General features: G+C 38.6%; 1 protein-coding gene and 1 long non-coding RNA gene across 3 annotated transcripts in view; both read right to left on the bottom strand.

Moving 5' to 3' along the window:
* Positions 1-27,435, bottom strand: part of CSTPP1 (centriolar satellite-associated tubulin polyglutamylase complex regulator 1) — a 211,196-nt gene that overhangs the window by 142,193 nt on the left and 41,568 nt on the right. For both annotated transcript variants that reach the window (XM_082410841.1, XM_082410840.1), the window contains exon 2: positions 22,843-22,945. In XM_082410841.1, coding sequence (XP_082266967.1) covers positions 22,843-22,945 — 103 coding nt within the window. The remainder of the gene's footprint in view (positions 1-22,842; positions 22,946-27,435) is intronic.
* Positions 4,505-22,836, bottom strand: LOC309636961. Its single transcript, XR_014250332.1, has 3 exons — positions 22,276-22,836; positions 18,201-21,943; positions 4,505-4,805 (listed from the first exon to the last, which is right to left on the bottom strand). It is a non-coding gene; the product is annotated as an uncharacterized lncRNA (long non-coding RNA).

The following is a 27,435-nucleotide window of genomic DNA, read 5'->3' as shown; positions in this document are numbered from 1 at the left end:
CAATTCCCAACCACTGTAACTAATGGGCTAGCTTGATGGAATTTACAACCAAAGAAAAAACACAAGGGATCTCTTAACACTTGCTTGTTCCACTGAGCGGTCAACAGGGCACAAAACAGATCTTTAGCAAATTAAAGGGTTTTGCTGATTAAAGAGAAAATCTGGATTCCTAAGGAAAAAATTCTGTCTTACCACTAGGCTTAAAACTCCAAAATAAACATACGATTTTTACAAAAAGTTATTACAGATAATTGTTTCCATAAAATATCACAATTCTAAACTACTCTCCATTATGTAGACTCATCTCAGATAGGGTCATCATGTAAGAAAGGAGGGACGAGCAATGGAGAGCAATGAAAAGAGTAATGGGGAACATCAAACACCATGCTCATTCCCTAATTCATGCCTTAGCATATGGTGACCATATTTTCAGAAGTTCAAATCGGGACACCTAGTCTAAAAAAGTTTTTATTTGGTGTGTGGGCCACTTCCAGGTGTGAGAAACAGCCTATAGATTTTTTATATATAGATATAGGTATAATGATTATGTTTAAATGCCATGCTAATTGATAAATATTAAATGTCGTATCATTTGATAAATCTTAAAAGATATATAGCCTATATAATCTGAAAAATAATATTCATTATACAGAACAGCATGAATAGTATGATACCACTGATATAAAACTACATGGGTGCATATGCAAGTAGACAAGATGTTTGAAAGAACAGAGAAAACGAAGGCAAGAAAAAAAATTGAAGAAAATTTCTCAGAACTGAAAGACATGAGTTCCCAGACCAAAAGGATCCTTAAAAGCCCAGCACAGTGAATGAATATAGATGCACACCAAGGCACATCACTGTAAAAAATTAGACTCCACCATTTTTTTTCTTTAAATGAACAAGCCAGTTTTTCTTTGTTTTTTTGGTTTTTTTACTTATTTTTTGGCCGTGTTGGGTTTTCGTTGCTGCTCGCAGGCCTTCTCTAGTTGCAGCTAGTGGGAACTACTCTTCATTACAGGGCATGGGCTTCTCACTGCAGTGGCTTCTCTTGTTGAGGAGCACAGGCTCTAGGTGTGTGGGCTTCAGTAGTTGCAGCATGCAGGCGCAGTAGTTGTGGCATGCAGGCCCTAGAGCGCGCAGGCTTCAGTAGTTGCAGCACATGGGCTCTAGGGCACGCGGGCTTCAGTAGTTGTGGCACGCGGGCTCAGTAGTTGTGGCTTGTGGGCTCTAGAGCGCAGGCTCAGTAGTTGTGGTGCACGGGCTTAGTTGCTCCGCGGCACGTGGGATCTTCCCGGACTAGGGATCGAACCCGTGTCCCCTGCATCGGCAGGCAGATTCTTAACAACTGCACCACCAGGGAAGTCCTAGACTCCACCTTTTATTGGGGGTGTGGCTAGATTACTTTGTAGAAGAACATGTAGGACAGGAGACATTGGTGCAGCTATCTTTGGAAAATATAATCTGCCACAGTTTCCCTCTGGCCACAACAATTTACATTCCTCCCAAACGCAAAATACACCCTGCTCTTTTAAATCCTTAAAGTCTAACTCCATTTCAGCATCAACCCAAACTCCAGGATCTTGTCATATAAATCGAAACCAGGTGCAGATGAAGTTCCTCAAGTACAACTTCTGGGGTACACCTCCACAGTCTGATTACTCATCTAAACACCTGTAAACTGAGGAGATAAGTTATATGCTCCCATATGTACAATGATGATACAGGCATAGGATATCCACAATAGACTTCCATTCAAAAAGAGGGAGAAGAGGAGGCAATATGTAATCACTGGTCCATTGCAATTCTGAAATCCACACAGGCACATGTCTTATTTCCTTGATTTGGGCCCAATACCTCTTCCTGGTAATGATTTTCCATGACCTTTGACTCTATACTCTGAGTTTTTGGTTCCATCTTCTGAATCATACTTTCATTTCCATGAAACATTGCTTCAGTTTGTAGTGGAGGAGCTTTCTTGGCTTGCTTCCTGTCCACAGAAGTCTAGGGGTCCTAAGGTAACTTTTTGTTTTGTATTATCTCTATCCTCTTTAGTCCAAACTGGTGGTACTTCCTCCAATACCATTCTCTTAAAAACATGGGTTTTTCTGCATCAGACAAAAGCTGTACACCCAAATCTCCCTGAGACAGGCCCTATTTGGGTTTTCTTAGGCTGCAATGAGACAAAACCCTTAAGATCTTCAGGTCTTTTGTCTATCCCAAAGAGTCTAAGAGGCTCCACCTTGAAATCTTTCTGAGGTTTTAACAAATGGTACATCTTTACTCTAAGACCACATTTTTCTGACAGCACTCTGTATTTGATCTTTGCCTTGAGGCACTTTCTTACTTTGAGTATTTTTTGCTGGTTAGAAAGACTGTCCCAAGCTCTCTATATTTCCTCTAAATCCTACCTGAAAACCAAATAGTTCATTTACATTTCCTATTTTTTCACATTACCAAAGGTAACAGTATTGACAAACTTCCTGTCACTGTATAACAGGGGTCCTCTTACCTCCAGCTTCCAATAACATTTTCCTCACTCTTTATTAAGGCTTCATTGATAGCCTCCTTGAGGCCCATCAGACTTCCACTAACAGTCTCCTCAAGGTCTTTCTGATTTCTGCCTGCTGCCTGGTCTCAAAGCCAATGATGCATGTTTTAGGTTTTTGTTACTGCAGCACCTCACTCCCAGGAACAAATTTTGTTCAGACCTCTACTGCTGCGTAACAAACCACACCAAACTTGCTGGCATAAAAAATAAAAATTTTACTATGCTTGTGCATTCAGTAGGTTCAGGAATTATAGAGAGTGCAGCAGAGACGCCCTGTCTTTACTCCATGATGTCTGGGACCTAAACTGGAAAGGCTTGAATGGCTGGGGTCAACGCAAAGGGTTGGGGATAGAATCATCTGGAGGTTTCTTCACTCACATGTTGGGTGCCTAGACTGGGATGACTTGAAGACCAGGCTTGTGGCTGGGCTTCTTACACATGGCAGCTGGTTAGTAAGAGGGGTCCTGAGAGGGAATTTCTGAAAACCGAGGTCCCAGAGACAGAATCTACATGGCCTTTTGTGACCTAGCCTTGGGAAGTCACAAAGTGTTACTTTATTATATTCATATTCAAGGGGAGGGCACATAGACCCCACTTCTCCACGGCAGGAATATCAAAGAATGTGGGGTCCTTTTTTAAAACTACTACATCGAAAACAAGGAAGAAAGAAGACAGGGAATCTGAAGGGTAATGGTGAAAGTCCAGAGATCCCTGATAACTGCTGTATAGCATACAGAGAGATAAAATAATAAAGATAAAGCAGATCAGAAGATTCTGGAGGAGACTTCTTTAAGGAGATAAAACAGAGAGAATAAATACATACAAATATTAATGTACTTGCTTCTGTCAGTCCCGGCAGTTAACAGATAATGCATTTAAAAAGGATAGCTGAGGAAAGTTTTTTAGAAAAAATATTTACAAAGGTGTGGACAGGGCTAAGGGAAAGTGGATTACCTAAGGGCCAGCAACAGTTACATCTGTTTTTACCCCTAGGCCTGAAGAGACAAGCAGAGGGAATGCTTCCTTGAATCCAGAAAGAGTACGGACCATTCGACTTGAGCTGTGACCTTCAGTAGAGGAACAGAGCCAACGCAGCCCACAGCAAACTGGTAGAAAGAGAAACAAGTGAATAGATATCCCAATCTCACTCTCTTTCCTCCTGTCCTTCAATCTCCTGCCAGTACCTCCCACTGGCTTTAGCCCAAATGGAAGCCACAGGGCAAGGGAACCTATGGATTAAAATCCATACAGATCAGCCCTCCAGAGCAGAGAAATGTAGAGAGTGGATCTGGAGGGGCAAGTGGAAAATAAATAGCACGGTACTAAAGGGAAATTTACTCAAGTGGGTAGAATTTGGTTCAATTGGTGATAAGTCTACAGGAAATTAACCAAACAAGAAAAAAGAGGAAGGGGGGTAATCGTAGGGGTGAGAAGACTGCACAACATAGTTCAGGGGTCGACAGTGTTTGTATAGTTATAAAATATAAACACTGAATAATGATACAACAAAAACCTTGATATGAGTATACTGGGAGTTGTGGCGGGTGAGCAAAGGCGCACATGTGCAGTAAAGGGTGTTAAAGGTCATTAGGGTTATATCTTACACAGAGGGAAGTCAATAGATAGCGCCTGGATTTGAAAAAAATTCAAGAAGTAGCAACATAAGCTAGTCATTTAGAGGTCTAGAAATAAATGCCAAATAAATCATTCTGAGTTGAAAGTGGTTATCTCTGAGGAAAGGGAAACTAAATTGAGAGTTGGAGGAATGCTTTTTTTTTTTTTTTTTTTTTTTTTACAATTCTTATAGAACTATTTCACTGTTTAAACTGTATGCATGTATAACTTTGATTTTAAAAAATAAATTAGGAAAAGAATACTCAGCTTATAGGGCTACCTGTTCTGTGACACCTTCCCTGACCCTTCAAGCTTAATTAAGATATCTGTCCTCGGGCTTCCCTGGTGGTGCAGTGGTTGAGAATCTGCCTGCCAATGAAGGGGACACGGGTTCGAGTCCTGGTCTGGGAAGATCCCACATGCCACGGAGCAACTGGGCCTGTGAGCCACAATTACTGAGCCTGCACGTCTGGAGCCTGTGCTCCGCAACAAGAGAGGCCGCTACAGTGAGAGGCCCGCGCACCGCGATGAAGAGTGGCCCCCACTTGCCACAACTAGAGAAAGCCCTCGCACAGAAACGAAGACCCAACACAGCCATAAATAAAATAAATAAATAAAATTTGAAAAAAGAAAATGCTCCCTATTAAAAAAAAAAAAAAGAGGGAAAGCAATATTTAAAAAAAAAAAAAAAAAAAAAAAGATATCTGTCCTCTGGACAATCTTATTCTTAGCACCTTAAACCTCTAGTTAGCTCAAATCACAAGTAATTTAATCACTGGCTTATTTGACTGTGAGTACCCTCAAGGTAGGGACCATGCCTTATTAGTCATTGTTTCTCCAGCACCTGTCATAAACCAAGGCATAACAGGTACGTAAGAAATATTTCCTGAATTGAATGATCTCAGTCAATGGCACCAACACCCTACCAGTCACATAGGATAGAAAACTATCTTTCTAACCCCTCACTTAAATATCTTCCTGAGCTCTATTACCTCACTGCAATAGGCTGAATATTTGTGTCCCTTTCAAAATTCATATGTTGAAACCTAATCCCCAATGTGATTGTATTTGGAGATGGGGCCTTTGGGAGGTAGGTCATGAGGGTGGAGCTCTCATGAATGGGATTTGTGCCCTTTTTATAAGAGGCTCATGGGAGCTTCCTCGCCCCTTCCACCATGGGAGTATACAGCAAAGAGATGGTCATCTATGAACCAGGATGCAGGGCTCAGCAGACTTGGAATCTGTCAGCCTTGACCTTGCACTTCAAGCCTCCAGGGCCGCAAGGAATAAATTTCTGTTGTTTATAAGCCACATAGTCTATGACAGTTTGTTATAGCAGCTCGAACAGACTAACCCACTGACCACAGACCTTCTGTCATTCTCTAAATACACCAAACCTCTGTGCCCTTGCTCATGCTGTCCCCTTGGCTAGAGATGCACTCCTTGCTCAGCTCCCATTCTCCATTATTCATCTTCTAAGGACCATCTGAAGTTCAAAATTCACAGTCAGAATGAATCTCTTCTTCCACTTATCCCAAAACACGAAATTCTACTTGGTACTTATTTAATAGCATCTTAATAATTATGCTTACATCTGAATTTTCTGCTTGAGTTCATAAGCTCCTCAAGTTCAATTGGCTTATTCATCTTATATCCTTCAATAGCATGGTATCTAGCATATAGTGGGTCCACAAACATTGTAGAATAATAGCGTTTTTCTGGTATGTAAACTGTCATTATTTCTGCTTCCCATAAGAATGACAGTGAATTCCTTGAGGACCATGTCTGACACAGTGACTGGCATTTAGTAGGGCTTAATAAATAGTTACTGAATTTTAAAAATTAAAAGAAGACCAAAGGCTTCCCTGGTGGCGCAGTGGTTAAGAATCCGCCTGCCAATGCAGGGGACATGGGTTCAAGCCCTGGTCCGGGAAGATCCCACATGCTGCAGAGCAACTAAGCCCTTGTGCCACAACTACCGAGCCTGCACTCTAGAGCCCACGAGCCACAACTACTGAGCCCACGTGCCACAACTACTGAAGCCCTTGTGCCTAGAGCCCATGTTCCGCAACAAGAGAAGCCACTGCAATGAGAAGCCCTCACACCACAATGAAAAGTAGCTCCCGCTCACCACAATTAGAGAAAGCCCATGCACAGCAATGAAGACCCAACGCAGCCAAAAATAAATTAAAAAAAAAAAAGACCAAGCAGTGAGTTTACTTCTCAGCCTTTATAAGGTATTTTTACTTTGCCTTTCTTCTTATCTCAATATAATTGAGGCTTCCACAGACTGACCCTATCCTAATTATATATTTCCTGTTTGTTGCTTTTCAACGTGTACTGGTCCTCCACAAGTCAAGTTAGACTCCTTTATGACCCCTCGCAGTGTATGATATTTTCTACTTCTGCTAATATAATTATATTCCCCTAGAATGAAAGTTCCAAATACTTCCTCTTACAATGAAGGTAGACTAAGTAATTTAGACCAACCCTCCTGGCTGAGAAAAACTGGATTAACTATTAAAAGCATCTATCTGAAGTCATCAGAGAGCCACCAAGTCAAATGAAGAATGACAAGGCCAGGTATAAGAGGAGAATAAAATCCAAAGAGGTGAGCCCAGTGTTTGGTGCCACTCTTCCCAGTGGGCAGGAATTCTAAACAGAAGGGTCCATGGATTGAATTCAAGGAATCTACAAACTTGGATAGGAAAAAAATTACATCTTTATTTTTACTAACCTTTAACTGGAATTTAGTATTTCCTTCAACTATGAATGTAAACATAATAGAATTAGCAGTTCCTGTGATTTTTTCAACAATAGAAATCTCAGATATTTTCATATATTAAAGTTGTTCTAGATATCTCACAGTATCATTTATAGTCATCACCACTTCAAAAATAAGGTAATATTATACCCACTAGTAGTTCCAAGGGCCTCTGCTAGTCATGAAAGAGGCAGATGATAGACTGAGCAAGTAATAGTTTTGAATTAATGTTAAGTTCTTGAGTTTTCAAATGATTTTTAAGACTTGGCAGCCAAAAAACTGGAGTTCAGGACCCACCAAGGCTGGGGAGAGGTACTCTGGTAAATCCTTCAGGCTCTGGTTGGCACCATGAAAAGCTATATCTGGAAATATTGATAGATCAGCCCTCCCTGATACTTAAGCCCAGTTTCAAATGATTTTAACCCCTGATTGAACTGAGGTAATCCAGGATTGTGAGTGCTCGAGCCATCTGCCAAAAGCAAATGTAAATCCTCTCTGAAGAAAGATAACATCATTCTAGGCCTCATATTATCTCTATAGTTTTTCATATATTGATACAATATACAACACTCAACTAAAGGGAGGAAAAGTATACTACAAGATAAGACAATGGAGTAAAAAACCAAGAGACAGAGTAGATAATAGACAAAGACCCACAGAGAATCCAAATAATGAATGACGGACTGTTTATAACCATGCTTTACTATGGTCAAGCAAACGAAAGATAAGATCTAGTAAAGAAACCATTAAAAAAGAAATGAATGGCAATTCTTTTAAAAAAAATGTTATTGAAGTATAGTAGATTTACAATGTTGTGTTAATTTCTGCTATACAACAAAGTGATTCAGTTATACATATATATTCTTTTATATATTCTTTTCTGTTATGGTTTAGCACAGGATATTGAATATAGTCCCCTGTGCTATACAGTAGGACCTTGTTGTTTATCCACCCTTTATATAATAGTTTGCATCTGTTAACCCCAAACTCCCAATCCTTCCCTCCAACTCCCCTCCCCCTTGGCAACCACAAATCTGTTCTCTATATCTGTGAGTCTGTTTCTGTTTCATAGATATGTTCATTTGTGTCATATTTTAGATTCCACATATAAGTGATATCATATGGTATTTGTCTTTCTCTGACTTACTTCACTTAGTATGATAATCTCTAGGTCCATCCATGTTGCTGCAAATGGCATTATTTCATTCTTTTTGATGGCTGACTATATTCCATTGTATATATGTACCACATCTTCCTTTTATCCGTTCATCTGTCGATGGACATTTAGGTTGTTTCCATGTCTTGGCTATTGTAAATAGTGCTGCTATGAACATAGGGGTGCATGTACCTTTTTGAATTATAGTTTTGTCTGGATATATGCCCAGGAGTGGGATTGCTGAATCATATGGCAACTCTATTTTTAGTTTTTTGAGGAACCTCCATACTGTTTTTCATCATGGCTGCACCAATTTACATTCCCACCAACAGTGTAGGAGGGTTCCCTTTTCTCCACACACCCTCCAGCATTTGTTATTTGTAGACTTTTTAATGATGGCTGAATGGCAATTCTAGAACTAAAAAAATACAATGATCATAAAAGGCTACATATTGTATGATTCCAACTATATGGTGTTCTGGAAAAGGAAAAACTATGAAGACAGTAAAAATATCAGAAGTTGGGGTGGGAAAAAGGGATAAACAGGCAGAGAATTTTTAGAGCAATAAAAATACTCTGTATGATACTATAATGATGGATATATCATTATTCATCTGTCCAAACCCAGAGAATGTACAACACCAAGAGTGAACCCTAAGGTAGACTATGGACTTTGGGGGATAATGATGTGTCAGTGTAGGTTCATCAATTGTAACAAGTGTACCACTCTGGTGGGATGTTGGTATGAGAGAAGCATGCATTTTTAGGGGGCAGAGGGTATATAAAAAATCTCTACCTTCCTCTGAAATTTGCTGTGAACCTAAAACTGCTCTAAAAACAAGTCTTTAAAAAACAAACAAGAAAAGCATATTTGAACTACTATTTTAAAACGAAGGTTTTCACAATAAACTAGAGGAATAAACTATAGAAAGTAAGCTAATTAAAATCCTCTTTGCTGCTGGAAATAAAAATAAGAAAGAATGAAGATGCACTGTAGGGGAGGCAAGACTAAGAAAAGTATGAGAAATACTAGTAAACAAATCCTAAGGTTTCTTCAAACTAACTTGCAACCATTTACAGTTTCCCCAACTTGCAATTTCTTTTTTTTTTTTTAACATCTTCATTGGAGTATAACTGCTTTAAAATGGTGTGTTAGTTTCTGCTTTATAACAAAGTGAATCAGCTATACATATACATATTTTCCCATATCCCTTCCCTCTTGCATCTCCCTCCCACCCTCCCTATCCCACCCCTCTAGGTGGTCACAAAGCACTGAGCTGATCTCCCTGTGCTATGCGGCTGCTTCCCACTAGCTATCTATTTTACATTTGGTAGTATATATAAATCCATGCCACTCTCTCACTTCATCCCAGCTTACCCTTCCCCCTCCCCGTGTCCTCAAGTCCATTCTCTATGTCTGCGTCTTTATTTCTGTCCTGCCCCTAGGTTCTTCACCATTTTTTTTTTTTTAGATTCCATATATATGTGTTAGCATACGGTACTTGTTTTTCTCTTTCTGACTTACTTCACTCTGTATGACAGACTCTAGGTCCAACCACCTCACTACAAATAACTCAATTTCGTTTCTTTTTATGGCTGAGTAATATTCCATTGTATATATGTGCCACATCTTTTATCCATTCATCTGTCGATGGACACTTAGGTTGCTTCTGTGTCCTGGCTATTGTAAATAGAGCTGCAATGAACATTGTGGTACATGACTCTTTTTGAATTATGGTTTTCTCAGGGTATATGCCCAGTAGTGGGATTGCTGGGTCGTCCAACTTGCAATTTCTTTCTTCTTTCCTTTGCATTTAAAAGACTGATTAAAAGTGCCACAGTAAGACACACACACACAAAAAAAACAAAAACAAAACAATAATTGGAGTTAAGAACTCAATAGATGGGTTTAACAGCAAATTAGACATAAATAAAAGGAGAATTAATGAACTGTAAAATAGTCAGAAAAAAATATTCACAATGAAGCATGAAAGACAAAATGATGAAAAAATGCAGAAAAGTGCGTAAGAGTGGATACCATGAAAAAGTCTAATGTTTGTGTAATTAGAATCCCAGAAGGAGTGAAGATAGTGGAACAGAAGTAATTTGAAAAGCTAAAAATTGAGAACTTTCCAAAATTGATAAAAGATGTAAGTTACATGTTCAAGAAACACTGAGAACCCCAAATAGTTTATAAATATAAAGAAAAGCAAACCTAGGCACATCATAGAAAAACTACCAAAAACCAAAGACCAATATCCAAAAGTAGACAGAGATTATTGTAAAAGGACAGATTATTTTCAAAGGTGTAAGAATAAGACTGATAGCTGACTTCTCAACAGAAACAGTGTAAACAAGAAGATAAAGGAATGGTAAATGCAAAGTGCTAAAGGAAAATAACTGCCAACCTAGAATCTATATAAGAGAAAACTGGCCTTCAAAAATGAAGGTGAAAATTCAAACAAGGTCTACAGATAGTTAATAGTTTTCAAGTAATAAGTCTCTGATTTTTGTAATTTTACTATGGTTATAGAAAACGTTAACATTGATGGAAGCTGGGTGAAAGGGTTATAGGAACTCAATAATATTTTTGCAACTTTTTTGTAAGTCTAAAATAATTAAAAGAGAAAAAAAGTGAAATAAAGATAGTTTGAATGATAGCTAACTTCAGAATGGAAGCTCCATGAAGGCTGAGATTTCTTGTCTGTTTTGTTCACTTCTGTATCCCCTAGTGTCTAGAAAACTAACAAAATGCACTCAGTAAATATTTTTGAATGAATGAACAGTAGCAGTAGCTATCATTTATTCAACACTTAGTATATCTTAGGTAGAATGCCAAGCACTTTACATTCATTATCTCATTTAAACCTTCTATCAGTCATGTAACATGGAATTTTATTTTATTATATGAGTCTCCCTATTTTATAGGTGAGGCTAAGCAACCTGCCCAAGGTCACATACTATTAAGTTAAATGGCCGGCTCTCGAACACAGATCTGATTCCAAAGTCTGTGTTGTTAACCACTACGCTACAGTGCTTTCATGTCACATAAAAATACTTCTTTCTTTTTCACTTATCCCTATTCTACTCACCTTTCCAGGTTATATTAGTCAGTGTTATTCAGAGAAACAGAACCAATAGTATATATATAAATATATATAAGAGGAGATATAGCTTATCTAATTATGGAATTGACTCATGTGATTATGGAGGCCAAGAAGTCCCATGATCTACCATTTGCAATCTTGAGAACAAAGAAAGTTGGTTAATTCAACCAAATTTGAAGGTCTAAGAGCCAGGGAAGCCAATAGTATAAGTCTCAGTCTGAGTCCAAAGACCCAAGAATCAGGGGGCCAATGGTGTTAAGTTCTCGTTCAGGTTTGGAGGCTTGAGAACCAGGAGTGCCGATGTGCAAGGGCAGAAGAAAATGGAAATCCCAGCTCAAGCAAAGAGAGCAAATTTACCCTTCTTTACCTTTTTGTTCTAATCAGGCCCTCAGTGGATTAGATGATGCCGATATGCATTGGTGAGGACAATCTTCTTTATTCAGTTTACTGATTCAAATGCTAATCTTGTCTGAAAACACCTTCATAGACACATCCAGAAATAGTGTTTTACCAGCTACTGGGGCACCCCTTAGCTTGGTCAGGTTGACACATAAAATTAACCATCACAGAGGTCAAAACAAACTCCTCTATGATGTAACTACTGTAGTACCCATTATTTCACCTTACTCTCAGATCTCGGAGCACAATTTAATGCCATTATATAAGGTCTTGAATTGTTCTCCAGCTGTTAATCAATAAGCATTATCTCCTCAACCAGATTACACTCCCTTAGGCATGTGACCATATCTTATACTCCTATTGATATAGGTCACATTTGACCATATCTTATATTCCTATTGATATAGGCCACATTTGAAGCTCTATAACAATACTTGCTATTTTGGTAAAGGCATGAAGAAAAATATTTAGTTGGAAAAACCATGCAAGGAACAGTGTTTTGGGATGCTTTAGAGATAGGGCCTGTATGGTTTAAGATTCTAAACAACAAATTTGACTCAGAAAAACACTACCTTAAAAAGGTGGTTTTGGGACTTCCCTGGCGGTCCAGTGGTTAAGACTTCACCTTCCAATGCAGGGGTTGTGGGTTCAATCCCTGGTCAGGGAGCTAAGATCCCACATGCCTCAACCCAAAAAAGCAAAATGTAAAACAGAAGCAATATTGTAACAAAGTCAATAAAGACTTTAAAAATGGTACACGTTAAAAAAAAAAAAAAAGTGGTTTTTACATCAAGTTTTCTATAATACCTTTTTTTCCTTACAGCAAGTTAGAGGATGTTCAGGGCAATTTGGACAGAGCTGCACAGTTCTCTAGGTTAAACCCCCTTGAGAGGGCACATATATTACATAGAAGGTGAAGTCTGAGAAGGTGCAGATGAGCAATTACCCCCACACATGTAAACTGCAGCTTGTGTGGTGTAAATATACTGTCCCTGCCTGGACCTGCCTGTGTAACATTCTCTCTCTGGGCTCTGTGGTTTCTCAGTACATCCAACTGTTTGGAGGCTGGAGCTTGGCTCAGCAAGCACAGATAAACAGCTTCCTGGAGCAAGCTGCCAGTGTGACGAGCAATGACCTCAGCAGAGAACGTCTGCTTTTCATTACCCTGAGCACATCACTGTACTGCTAGAGCTAAGAGCAGGAACAATAGAAGCTGGAGAGCCCTGACTAGCTCAGGTCTCCCATCACACCTTGAAGTTTTAAAATCTTGGCAGCCAGAGGAAAGAGGGTATAGACAGGAAGTGAGGAAATGGCTTTTTTGTGAAAAAAAAAAAGAAAAGAAAAAAGAAAAGCTTTCTTAGGCTATTCTCTGAATAAACTAAATAATGAGTGAAGTGGCTAACACTAAATGGCTAATAGTCGTGCAGAAAATCATCAAACGTCTTTAATCTCCAAACAGTGCAGGGTAAGCAAAAAGTGTTACAGAAAACAAGACAGACTAAAAGTCCTCAAGATCTTCAACTTTGATACCATTTAAAGAGAAAGAAGAAGAAGACTATCACTTTCCAAAAAAGCCATGAAGTAGGAGGGAAGCAAAAATCCCAGAAAACTGGAGCTAAAGGGGAATGAGACTTGATGAAAATGAATTACATATAGTCAGATATTTTATACCTGTCATTTCACTAGATTTGCATAACAACCCTATGAGACAGGTATTTTCATCCCTAGCAATTGTTTTGACTTGGAAAATATAACACAAGGACCTTAACAAAGGCATTTGTTATTAATGCTATTTAATGACAAAGGGATAAATTCAAGGCTGCTTCTATGGCCACCCCAGAAATGGCATTACCTACTGTGGCAGCCCCAGAACTCACTAATCCTGGAATGATGAGTCTTCAAATAAATTTACATGCTCATAACATATTCTGATAAGGTAGTTTCTACCGTGCTGCTCAGAGCTGCATTTGTTAGTTGAAGAAAGAAATCACAGTTGTAGCCTCAGACAAGAACCTGGTTGGATATGACCCCTCTTGAAGGATCCTGAGAATTTGTTTTGTGGGGAAGTCGGAATGCAAAGATGCACCTGCCATGGGGCCGGAGGCTACGGACAGACAAACATCTTAGTAAATCATAATAACAGAGAGAAGCTTCATTTGACTTTCATTTCACTTTTCTCAGGAAAGAAGGACCTTTGTGTGGCTGCCAAAAATCTAACTGTCCATCCTCCTTCCCCTTTCTCCCCTCTGCCCCCATCCCAGTTCATTAACAACCCTCTGGTTAAAGGTGCCAGATCGTGTCATTCTTTCCTGCGCTCATGCCAGGCCTGTGCCGCCAGCACCACAGATCTTCGAGAGTTCTGAGCAAATTATGGAAGAAATTAAAAGCACTGATGAATTTATATTGCTCTACTGTTGATGAGGTAAAGTTTCTTAACTTCTGATTAGCTATTTTACATTGCTAATAGCACTATTGTCATGTTACTTCAGATTTGTGTGTGTCTACCTGATTGCCAGAGGAGTACTCAGGGAATTATCAGAGTGGCAAGGAATATCAGGGCTTGGATTGGACCAAGTAAAGGTTCTTTGTATTATTTATAGATTAAAATAAATCAAGTAACTTCTCTAAGGGGAAATATTTTAGTGTGGAGAATTATACCTAAAATTTATACTAGCTAGCTGTAAAAGCAGCTCCCATGAAAACAGAAATAATATCGCTGGGTCTTGAGAATACTTCAGCCAAGGATAGAGTTCCTTCATTTCCTCTTATTGAACAGTTCCACACCAGCTAAATTTCTCTTAAATTGTAGCAGGGAGGGGGTGGGGAAGTAAGGTCTTTCTTGACAGGGAGAATCTGGGCCCAATTATTACTTCCATAACCTTTGACTGCAACTTCTAAATGAGTCAGGGGACCAGTGGGCTGTGAAATGGCTTCCTCAGTTACCAGGTCAAGTGCTGCTGGATGGTTTCCTGTAATCAAAACATGAAGGGACTGAAGAAGAGAGATGGATTCTAAGCAAATAAGCGGCTTCTTATGTCCTCAATGAACCTGGATTTTTAAGTTTCAAAATAGATTTGGTGACTCTCAACTCACCACTATGTTTCCCTGGTGTCCTTTTGCTATAAGATACCTCTGGTAATATGGAAAAGAACCAGAATCCTCTATAGATTTCACAAATGATGGCTTAACAGAAATGCCTGGGCCAATAACAGTGAGGATAGGATTGCTTCAGCTATGGCAAAATCTATTCCTGGCAATTATCTGAGTCTGAGAATCCAGATGTTGACAATGAAAAATGGATAATTTTCTGTTACAATGTGTCAACTCCAGCTAAGAACTGAACTATGGAAAAAAGATGGGGGTGAGGGGTAGGCCAGGAGAAGCATTATACCTTTTGAAGAAGCCAATGATAGGATTAGTCACCATTCCTTCACCATACCACATTTTGACTCAATTTAACAACAATAAATTGGGAAAACATGGAGCACCAGAGAAGTCTTAAGTCCACCCCTCATTCAAAGCCATGAGCCTGGAAATCAGTGAGTTCCTAGTTTGTTCTGATGTGTTTCTTGTTGCTCCAAATCCACTCCTCCGTTACCATGGGCACAAGAAGAACCCAAAACATTACTTAAATGCTGGGTGGTGGATAATCCTAAAAAATTTGCCAATTTTAGAACTGAAAGTTTACACCCTGACCATTCTAGATTACTGAGGAGAGAAGTGAGTCAAGTTTCATAGGGCTTAGAGCACCTGTTTTAAAAAAGAAGAAATAATACATATTTTATAATCATGCATTGTTTTCATTAAGTTACATTTTAAGTGATTTAAGAATATGCACTATTGGAATCTCCTTTTTTTCTCCAAGAGTGAATTAATGAAGTTCACATTTCATGGACTTATTCTAATTAAAACAATAAAAAAAGGAATTTGAGGCTGGTACCTTTTACTACAAGAGTATATAAAAAAGCATGCAAGTTCCCAACTGAATTCTGATAATTAATATGTATCACAATGGAATTATTAATGTTCTTTTTCCAAAGATTGATAAATACTTCCATCTCCATATTTATACTATACATTAGATAATGCAAATAATGTTATGACTAATTATTTTATTATTTTTACTTATTATATATGAGCAGTGCATGAGGGAGGCCAATTACCTGTAAGATAGCTTTCTATGACTACTGCCTGTTAAGGGTATTCCACTCTGAGAAGCAGCACATAAAATCAATCAAATTATCTTTTTTGGACACAGAAAGCCTAGGTAATAAAGGTGGACAAAAAGAAGGTAGGTCACCTGAGCTGAGATAACGTATCGGCTCTCAAATGGGATGAGCCAGTCATTCCATGGGATAAGCCCTCAAATGCCATCTCCTCCAAGGGGCCTTCCTGGCCATCCTATATATCACATTATCCTAGTTACTTCCTTGTTGTTTATCTTGTTACACTTATCAGCTGTGTAACCTAGGGAATGTTACTTTTGTGTGCCTGAATTTCCAAATGTATAAAATGAAGATAATACTAATACTCCATCTCATAGTATTTTGAGAATTAAATGAGATAATACATGTTATATGCTTAGAACCACGCCCAGCATATAGCAAGTATTTATTAACTATTAGCTATTGTCGTCATCGTCAGTTTACTTGTTTATTGACTATCTCCCTCACTAAACATCTAGGTTCACGAGGGTAATTACCTTATTTGTCTTGTTCACCACTATATCTTCTTCATTGCCAAATACACATTGGCACACAGTAGGTGCTCAAAAATAATTACTGAATGAATGAATTCACGAAGGAATGCTGTCTTATATTCTCACATATCCTTAAAAAAAACTTCCATCAATGAAGGATATCTGTATATGTACTTGCAACCAAAACAGTCATCATGAAAACTTCCCTAAGAAGCTAAAATCATCATTTAAAAAAAAACAAAAACAAGACACTTGATTATAAAAAAAGAGCCCTCCTGGGCCCACCAACCAAGACCACAGAGTATCATTCTTTTCTACATTAGTATGTGGAGGTCAAGCTCTCTGATGCCACAGTGTTGTAACTATCAATTTAGCCTGTGAAGAATGGTTCCCAATTGTGATAGGAATTCTCAGATTTCAGCCTGTTTTTCTCTCATCATTATTTTCCAATGTCCTAAAAAAACACATTTCTCATTTTATCTTTACCACAAGAACCTGGTCACACTCTGCTGTGGTTTCTAAGTTACAGCTACTCTAGCCTCATTTTCTTGTCTGTACATCTTCAGAGGTCCTGACCCCGTGCCGACACTTGGTCTATTCTTAGAGCGGCACCTCTAAATATTAATTCCTTTTACCTTTCATTGGTTGAAAGATGGCATTCAGAGGTAGAGGTTGCATACAACATGAAAGAAAATCCTATGGGATTTCGTATCCTTCTTTCAAGAGTGTCCAGAAGAATATGATCTGAAGAGCTCACAGTCTTGCAGACACACACACACACACAGTACAGCTTAGCTACTCATGTTTTACAGCTTATCCAGATTTGCTGGAACAATCATAGATTTGTTGGAAAACACCAAGCACCAAGGAGTGACAGCACAGGTGAGAGGGCAAGCCGATCCATAGAAGAAAATCAGCAGAAAAACCTTCCAAAAACAATTTTGAAGCGTATTTTTATCATTGTTTAAAGGTAAATTATCCACCATTAAATGTATGAAAATCTCAATGTCTGAACTTGAAACTGAGAGATGGAAGTGCACACTTAACATATTTTTTTTTTAAATTATGTTTCCTATTGTTTAGAGACAGCTCCAATTGTATCCCCTCCAAAAGGACAATATAAAACATTTAAATGGCAATGAATTGAGGTCACCAGACAAAGCTATGTGATAAACTGTGTGAAGTACAGTTCATAAGGGAAATTTCAAAGAGTCCAGAAACCATAGCTAGAAGAGACCTCATATTATCATCTGGTTAGGCCTCCAGCAACATTAGGCATTATAGCGACTTGGAGACAGTACAGAATAGTGGCCTTTGTAATACTGCAGATGAGGCTTGGTTCCTAATTCTGTCATTTATTAGCTTGTGAACTTAAAGAAGCTATTTTAACTTTTCTGAGCCTCAGTTTCCTCATCTATAAAATAGAGATAATAATATTACCTACTTCAAAGAATTATAGTTGCTGAAACATAGTATGAGTTTAATAAAACATTTTTTATTATAACATATAATTATTATGTTATTTTTATTAGCACATTAGACTTTATTATACCCATTTCACAGATGAGACAACTGAAGCCCAGAAAATTTCAGAGGGACTTCTCTGTTGGCGCAGTGGTTAAGAATCCACCTGCCAATGCAGGGCACACGGGTTCGATCCCTGGTCCGAGAAGATCCCACATGCCACAGAGCAACTAAGCCAGTGTGCCACAACCACCGAGCTGGCACTCTAGAGCCCACAAGCCACAACTACTGAGCCCGCGTGCTGCAACTACTGAAGCCTGTGTGCCTAGAGCCCAAGCTCCGCAACAAGAGAAGCCACCGCAATGAGAAGCCCGCGCACCTCAACGAAAAGTAGCCCCCGCTCACTGCAACTAGAGAAAGCCTGTGCGCAGCAACGAAGACCCAACACAGCCAAAAAAAAAAAAAAGAAAGAAAGAAAATTTCAGAAATTTGCTCAAGATTATGGAGTGAGGACTTATAAGGATAGGAGCTCTTTTTCTTCCCAGGGCAGAGCTCTTTTCACTTCATTATGCTTCTATAAATCAATACAAAACTGAAGTCTGCGAAAGAAGGATTTTCAGTAGATAAATTCACAATCAAAGGAAAATCAGGAACTTCTACCATTCAGGTCTCCTTGTCTACCAAATACTACGTCCTATTCAATCATATATGCACACCTTTCAAGTTGAGTTTTGGGTTTTTTTTTAAGGATTTTGTAGCTTTGATGTTGGCTCACCTCTTAAAATAACTTGCCTCAGGCCAATATGGTGTTTTAGAGTTATAGAAATGTCAGGTAGAATGGCCATTACCAAAAAATCTAGAAACAGTAAATGCTGGAAAGGGTGTGGTGAAAAGGGAACCCTCCTGCACTGTTGGTGTGAATGTAAATTGATACGACCACTACAGAGAACAGCATGGAGGTTCCTTAAAAAACTAAAAATAGAACTACCATATGACATAGCAATCCCACTTCTGGGCATATACCCTGAGAAAACCATAATTCAAAAAGAGACATGTACCACAATGTTCATTGCAGCAGTATTTATAATAGCCAGGACATGGAAGCAACCTAAGTGTCCATCAACAGATGAATGGATAAAGAAGATAAGGCACATATATACAATGGAATATTACTCCTCAGCCATAAAAAGAAACGAAATTGACTTATTTGCGGTGATGTGGATGGACCTAGAGTCTGTCATACAGAGTGAAGTAAGTCAGAAAGAGAAAAACAAATACAGTATGCTAACACATATATATGGAATCTAAGGAAAAAAAAAAAAAAAGGTCATGAAGAACCTAGTGGCAAGACGGGAAAAAAGACACAGACCTACTAGAGAATGGACTTGAGGATATGGGGAGGGGGAGGGGTAAGATGTGACAGGGTGAGAGAGTGGCATGGACATATATACACTACCAAATGTAAAACAGATAGCTAGTGGGAAGCAGCCGCATAGCACAGGGAGATCAGCTCAGTGCTTTGTGACCACCTAGAGGGGTGGGATAGGGAGGGTGGGAGGGAGGGAGACGCAAGAGGGAAGAGATATGGAAACATATGTATATGTATAACTGATTCACTTTGTTATAAAGCAGAAACGAACACACCATTGTAAAGCAATTATACTCCAATAAAGATGTTAAAATAAATAAATAAATAAATAAATAAATAAGAAAAAAAAAGAAAAACAAATACTGTATGCTAATGCATATATATGGAATCTAAAAAAAAAAGGAAATGGTACTGATGCGGCAGGGCAGGAATAAAGACATAGACATAGGGAATGGACTTGAGGACATGGTGGGGGGGCTTGGGAGGGGGAAGCTGAGGCGAAGTGAGAGTAACATCGACATATATACACTACCAAATGTTCAATAGCTAGAGGGAAGCAGCAGCATAGCACAGGGAGATCAGCTCAGTGCTTTGCGATGACCTGGAGGGGTGGGATAGGGAGGGTGGGAGGGAGGCTCAAGAGGGAGGGGATATGGGGACATGTGTATGCATATGGCTGACTCACTTTGTTGTACAACAGAAACTAACACAGTATTGTGAAGCAATTATACTCCAATAAAGATCTATTTAAAAAAAAGTCAGGTATGTGCCATTCACATAGATTATGTAATTTTTAGTTTTCTAAGGACAAGAAACTGCTCACTTGGCAACTAGATTTCTATCAGCACTGTGGAAAAAAGTCTTAAGATTTTTTTTCCAACAGTGTACTGCTAGATAAAAGCTATAGTCAATAGCATTTGGAAACAGTTATAAGCCTTACTAGAGTTCAGTATTAGTTACATAGACCAGTGGGTTCACTTTTGGAGTGCTATATACATGGTATACAGCTTATTTTTTTTTTTTTTTGGCCGTGCCGCGCGGCATGTGGGATCTTAGTTCCTGATCAGGGACCTAACCCGTGCCCCCCTATAGTGTAAGTGCGGAGTCCTAACCACTGGACCGCCAGAGAATTCCAGTATACAGCTTCTTAAATGGCAGGATATAGAACTTTATCAAAAAGAATCAAAAAAAAAGAGAGAAAGAACAAGAGATGGTCCTTATTCATAATAAGACCAAGAATAAGAGTGGATAGTATGCAATAACCTAAAATACAGATACAGCTGTAGATTCAACATTTACCTAACACCTATCATATAATAAGCATCATGCCAGGCGTTGGGAATACAGCGATGAAGAAGAAATGATGCCTACCCTCAAGGAACCAGCACAGTAGGGAAAAGACTTATGAAGGAGATGGGGGAGGGGGAGTAGAGTAAAATGAAAAAAGCCAGGAAGAAGCATTGTCCCCAGAAGAATCATATTTCATTTGGCAAGGAGCCTCAAGGGTGATCGTACAGATTAAATAGCCTAGAAACTTGACCCCTAGGCTTGTCAGTTCTGTAAAAGCAAGCAAGGCTATTCAATCTCAGTCTTTATTCCCAGCCCACCTCATTTGCTTCAGCCCATACCTCGAGAACAAGTGAGATTCCCTGCTCTACTTCACCCTCCTTTAGAAGACTGGGAGAAGAGAAGGGACCAGCTCTGATCCTGGAAAGCCTGTTTTTCCCAGGAACTTGAAATCCCAATCCATAAGAAATCTAGATTTTGTTTGCAAGACTTATAGCTCAGCAAAAGAGCTAGGGGGAGTCAAGAATTCCCCTAACAGCAACCCAAGTTAAGGCCATTAGAAGAGATGTCTGATCTTCAAGGAACCTCTGGAGAACAGAAAGGAAAAAAAAATTGTTTTCAAGGAGGATGGACTTGAGCTCATGAGGCACCATAAGTAGAAGCCTATAAGAGGCTATTCTTCCTTTTTTAGAATGCTTACAATAAACCAGAAAAAAAGGAAAAAGAAGACAAATGATTATATAAATATGTTGGCATTTTGGTAATAAAAATAATTTTTTGTATTTCTTTAGCATATCCTTTCATGAAGACCAAGGTATTTTAAACTGATTATTTCATTCAGCCTAAAAATAGTTCTGTGATACCAAAAAGAAAGAAATAGGTAAGAGAGATTAAGAGGTACAAACTTTCAGTTGCAAAATAAATGACTTATGGGTATGAAATGTACAGTGTGGGGAATATGGTCAATAACTATGTAATACCTAAAAAAGAAACAAAAACAAAAAACTATGTAATATCTTTGTATGGTGAACTATCATAACTAGACTTATTGCAGTGATCGGTTTCAAATGTATAGAAGTATCCAATCACTATGTTGTGTAACAGGAGCTAACAGTGTTATAGGTCAATAATTCAAAAACAAACTCATAGAAAAAGAGATCAGATTTTGGGTCATCAGAGGTGGGTGGGGGATAGGAGGAATTGGATAAAGGCAGTCAAAACTTCCAGTTATAAGATAAAGTTATAAGATAAACAAGTACTAGGGATGTAGTAATGTACAAGATGATAAATATAATTAACACTGCTGCATGTTACAAATGAAAATTTTTAAGAGAGTAAATCCTAAGAGTTCTCATCAAAAGAAAAAAGTTTCTTCTATTTCTTTAATTATCTATCTATATAAGATGATGGATGTTCACTAAACTTATTATGATAATCATTTCATGATGCATATAAATCAAATCATTATGTCGTGCACCTTAAACTTAGACAGTACTATACGTCAATTATATCTCAATAAAACTTGAAGAAGGGCTTCCCTGGTGGCGCAGTGGTTGGGAGTCTGCCTGCCAATGCAGGGGACACGGGTTCGAGCCCTGGTTTGGGAAGATCCCACATGCCGCGGAGCGACTAAGCCCGTGAGCCACAATTACTGAGCCTGCGCGTCTGGAGCCTGTGCTCCGCAACAAGAGAGGCCGCGATAATGAGAGGCCCGCGCACCGCAATGAAGAGTGGCCCCCGCTTGCCACAACTAGAGAAAGCCCTCGCGCAGAAACGAAGACCCAACACAGCCAAAAATAAATAAATAAAATAAATAAATTATATATATAAAAAAAAAAAAAAAAAAAAAAAAACTTGAAGAAAACAATTTTTTAATAAATTAAAAAATAATCATTTTGACTTTTACACACTCCAAGCATACTTTATAAAGAAACACTACTCCTCAAAGATATAATCTGTGAAAGATGTCCTGCCTCTAGAAATAATCTTAAATCATTAAGTGATTGACACAGCATCCTGTAGAAAGAAAACTGCAGAGGAATATCATCCTAAGCATTTCCATAAAAAAAGCCAGCCAAGAAAAACACAGGCTAAAGGAACACTGACTAAAGGAAATCAGAGTGAATATTCTGAATAACAGGGAAAGTTAAAAATTATAAGAGGAACCTAAAAAAACAGATCTAATAGATCAAAAAAGCAGTAGTTGAACTTTTATAGTTATCACCACTCATGAGACTTATCATTGGACAAAACTAGCTGCACCAAAGGCATGTTCCAAAACCTGTTTGGGCAGCCCTCAATCAGTCTACCAAAACTAAGCATTCACTACCACTACATAATCAGCATTGCCCTGCTCTACTTTTCATGCATCTTGCCTGCTTCCAAAAGCCTCCTCTGGGCCCACGCTATAGGCAAAGCACTCATGTACTTACTATTCAGTGAAGAACCTGGCAATGCCATATTGGCTAATATCTTCCTTGTTCTCTAGCAGCTGGCATACTGCATCCTCCATATATGTGAGGACATGGCGCTGGGCTACAAAAAAAACAAAACAAACAAACAAAGAGAAAGTGAGAGGGATACAAAAAAAATGTCCTTCCAATCCCAGTAGGCCATGAAAGTCAATCAAGGTGTTGGTTCTGTTCTAGGAAGTGGACTGGAATAGGCAAATCAAACTTGCTGGCCCTAACTGAGCTAGTCTCAGTGGGTAGAATGGGAGATGCTGTAGAACATAACCTATTGCCATGTGATTGGCTGTTAGTATTCATATCAACCCTTCACTCATTTCAGTGATTAGGGTGAGGAGCTTTAGCACCATTTAGCAGATACACCTGGGAATTCTTTCTTCCTACCTCCTTCCACCCTCTTCCACTTCTGCATGTCCCAGAAATTTATCCCAGGGAGTAATGATTCTATGCCTGAAACATGGATGATCTGACTGCAAGGAAAACTCAATTCTTTAATTAAAAAAAAAGTCACTGAAAAAGTTTAAGGACCATGAAAATTTCAATAAAGTTGTCATAAGTTATTAACCTTGGTAAATAATAAGACCATGAAATCTGTGTGGCCCAATTTATCAGAAATCATGTTTTCTACATTTGTTGTGACGAGTAAATGTGTGACTTAATCGTGGGCTTGTAATACAGGGTGTGATGAGTATTAGAATTAGACAGACCTGGGTTGGAATCATGGCTCTGTCTGATAGCTTAATCTTGGATAGTTATTTAATCTGCACCTGTTTTCTTCTTTATCAAGTGTGGAAAGAAACATTATTTAATTTAATTAATTAATTTATTTATAAATTGAAGTATAGTTGATTTACAATGTTGTATTAGATTCTGGTGTACAACAAAGTGATTCAGTTATATATATATGTTCTTTTTCATATTCTTTTCCATTATAGGTTATTACAAGAGATCGAACATAGTTTCCTGTGCTATACAGTAGAACCTTGTTGTTTATCTATTTTATATATAGTAGTTTGTATTTGCTAATTCCAAACTCCTAGTTTATCCCTTCCCCCTTCCCCTTTGGTAACTGTAAGTTTGTCATCTATGTCTGTGGGTCTGTTTCTGTTTTGTAAATAAGTTCATTTGTATCATAATTTATTTTATTTATTTTTATTTTTTATAAATTTATTTATTTATTTTTTGGCCGCATTGGGTCTTCGCTGCTGCATGCGGGCTTTCTCTAGTTGCCGCGAGCGGGGGCTACTCTTCGTTGCGGTGTGCAAGCTTCTCACTGCGGTGGCTTCTCTTGTTGTGGAGCACGGGTTCTAGGTGCACGGGCTTCAGTAGTTGTGGCACGTGGGCTCAATAGTTGTGGCTCGTGAGCTCTAGAGCGCAGGCTCAGTAGTTGTGGCGCACGGGCTTAGCTGCTCCATGGCATGTGGGACCTTCCCGGACCAGGGCTTGAACCCATGTCCCCTGCATTGGCAGGCGATTCTTAACCACTGCACCACCAGGGAAGTCCCTGTATCATATTTTAGATTCCACATATAAGTGATGAAAGAAACATAATTTAATTCTTTCTCAAAACGTGGTCAATCAACTTCTTGATCTGAATCACTTGAGACACCCTGCTAAAATACAGATTGATCATCTGACAATATCTCAGTCTTGGTGACCTTAAAATTCTAACTGGAGCCCAGTAATTTTTCACAGGTACCCTTGATGTTTCTGATGTAGTTTAAGAATCACTGGTTAAGAACTTGGGCTTTGGAGTTCCAAGACACTTGAGTTCCATTCTCAGCCCCACCAAATCCTAACTGTGTGACCTTGAGCAAATTATTCTGCAAGCCTATTTCCTGTGGATAATAATACCGTTACTATTCATAAACCACAATACCTGGTTTTCTTGATAATATATTTTATTAAAAGCCTATGTCAAAGGGCTATTGGAGGTTTACTTCAGTCATACAGCAGAGCTTCTAATATAGCAGGTGCTCACCAAATGCTTGTTCCCCTTCCCTGAGTTTTGTCTTTAGGTATAACAGTGGTATCCTGACACACTTCATATAGAAACTTCCAATTCAGTATTTCCATTTACCAACCTATTTTTTTTAAAAAAAGCAAAACAAACAAAACAACTTTCGTCTGGAACAGTAAGAACAAAAAACCCAAAAGTAATAAATATCCTGCCAAAAAGCAGTTCCACAAAGTTGCTACTGAGATGGGCATTTGCCTCTTTCACATTTTCATCCTTCAGGAAAATATGAAAGAATTACCTAAAATTTGTAAAAATAGGTACTTCGGAAAAACATTCCTGAAGTCCTGGTAGTTTAGTGAGACTTATAAAGCAAATAAGTTTATCTACCCAAGCTGTACTCAAGTGAGTCTTTATTTGACAGTGGTTACCTAAAGTTTCACCATGTTTACACCAGCCTAAAGTCCAGATGAATGACATGTTTACATTCCATGACTTATTCTATCAATATGAGTGCTTCCCAAAGCTAACAACTATCAGCTACCACAAACATTCTCTAACCCTGACCCCAGAAAAAGATGTGAAAACAAAACCAGTGCTTCATCAACAGTTCATCCAACTGGAAAACTATTTCGCTAAGAAATGGCCAAAACTGACAGTGAAGTCGTGAAATAATACATGACAATCTCTTGGGACTTCCCTGGCAGTCCAGTGGTTAGGACTCGGTGCTTCCACTGCTGTTGGCCCTGGGTTCAATCCCTGGTCGGGGAACTAAGATCCTGCAAGCCACGTGGCATGGCCAAAAAAAAAAAAAAGACGATTTCTGGCATTAATTGTTTTATAATTAAGCATATATGAAATTGGGAAGAAAAAATGGCCAAACCAACATTAAAATCAGGTATACTTTCACCTCTGAGTTTCCTTCCCTTATTCCACTCACTTATCCTGGTCTTACAAAAAGATTTCTTCCTTGGGCTATACAGGCTTTTAGGACTTAGATCTACCTAAGGCTACTACAAGACTAGGGGTTTTTGTTGTTGTTGTTGTTTTGTTTTGTTTTTTGGTTTGGTTGTTTGTTTTGTTTTTTGATGGTAGAAATGAAAGAGCTCTACTTAGAAGCAAATCCTGCTGCTTCTCCTCCCTAGCTCCAGGGACTAAAAGTCAATGTGAAAGCTCTTTAAGGGAGAAATGTTTTCAGAGCAGTTAAAATCCAAGTACTTTCGTCCTCCTCAAAAAAAGGAGGACTTTTCTGGAAAACAGACTTTGCATGAGAAAAAAAAAAAAAAAAAAAAAAGCAGGGGGGGAGAGGGGAAAGGAAAAAAGAAAACAAATATAAATAAAGGACTATACCTATTTAACATTCAGCTACCAATCAGACATTTAGAGTTTAATATTACATATAATAATGATAATAACAGCTCTACCAATTTTGAGCACCTGTGCTACTTACTGAACAACAATGGGCCAGAGACTATGCTAATTGTTTTACATGCATGATTTTATTTAGTCTTCACAACAATCCTATGATAGATATTTTGATCATGTTTCTGTTTTACAAATGGGATAACTGAGATTTATAGAATTAAAGTAACTTGCTCAAGATCACACAGCTAGTGAGAAGAGAAGCCAAGATTCAAACCAAGGTGTGTCCTACCAAGAACCCATGCTCTTAACACTATATACCACACTGCCTCATCACTGACACTTTATAATCAGTTTTAGAAATAAATATGATCTTCATTTTACACAGAGCACAAAAGCAGGGGTGTATGTTGATAGTAAAATCATATGAGAGATGTGGTTCACTTGTGTCCACGTGAATTCATATGTGTGTATGTGAGTGTGTATGTGTATATCCTGTCCCCACCTGCATAGGTATGCATGCTAATCAGCATTTGTGTGAAGTTAAAACTTGTCCCCAAATTTCAAAGTTTCTTACAAAGAACCACCCCACCACAAAGTATTCACCCCACCCATTCCTAGTTCGGAAAGTAGAAACAGAAAGCCCTAGTGCTCTTTTCATCTGTGGGTGAAGCGAAGGAGCTAAGAAGAGCCAGCAGAGGTAGGAAGAAGTTCCTCCCTGAGAATTTCACACAAGCCAAGTGCAAAGAGCTCTCTCTAAATTGCTGCTCCCTAGTGGTTTCCTTCATGTGCAGCTCTTATCACTCCAATGTTCCTTCTGTGGTTAAGGGTACCACCCAGCCATGGAAAATCCTTGTACTTTATCAAACTTCAGTGAGACAGAAGTTCAAAGCTCTTGTCTGGCAATAAAACATGGAGGGTGTCATTTCATGTTATTTTTTAAATGCAAAAGAATAAGCTTTAATTTATGTGAATGATTAAAGAATAAAAACTGCACACCTGCGCCCCTGGAGGGCAAAGATATCTGGGCACCTTAGCTGCCCTCTTGGAAAAGGAAAAACATTTCAGATTGGCTTTTCCTCTTCTGCTTTGCTGTGATTTCCACAAGACCAGGATTAAGTTTTCTGACATGAACCAATATGCTCTACTGTTCTGAAATCCACACTAAGGCCCAAGAGTCCATGTCTTGCTCAGATAGCATCACTCACAAGGTTCATATAAAGATCATACAGTGTTTA

Source organism: Balaenoptera physalus, assembly GCF_965194825.1.
Source record: "Balaenoptera physalus genome assembly, chromosome: 10".
Classification (NCBI taxonomy): domain Eukaryota; kingdom Metazoa; phylum Chordata; class Mammalia; order Artiodactyla; family Balaenopteridae; genus Balaenoptera; species Balaenoptera physalus.
This window is presented reverse-complemented; position numbering and strand designations above follow the sequence as displayed.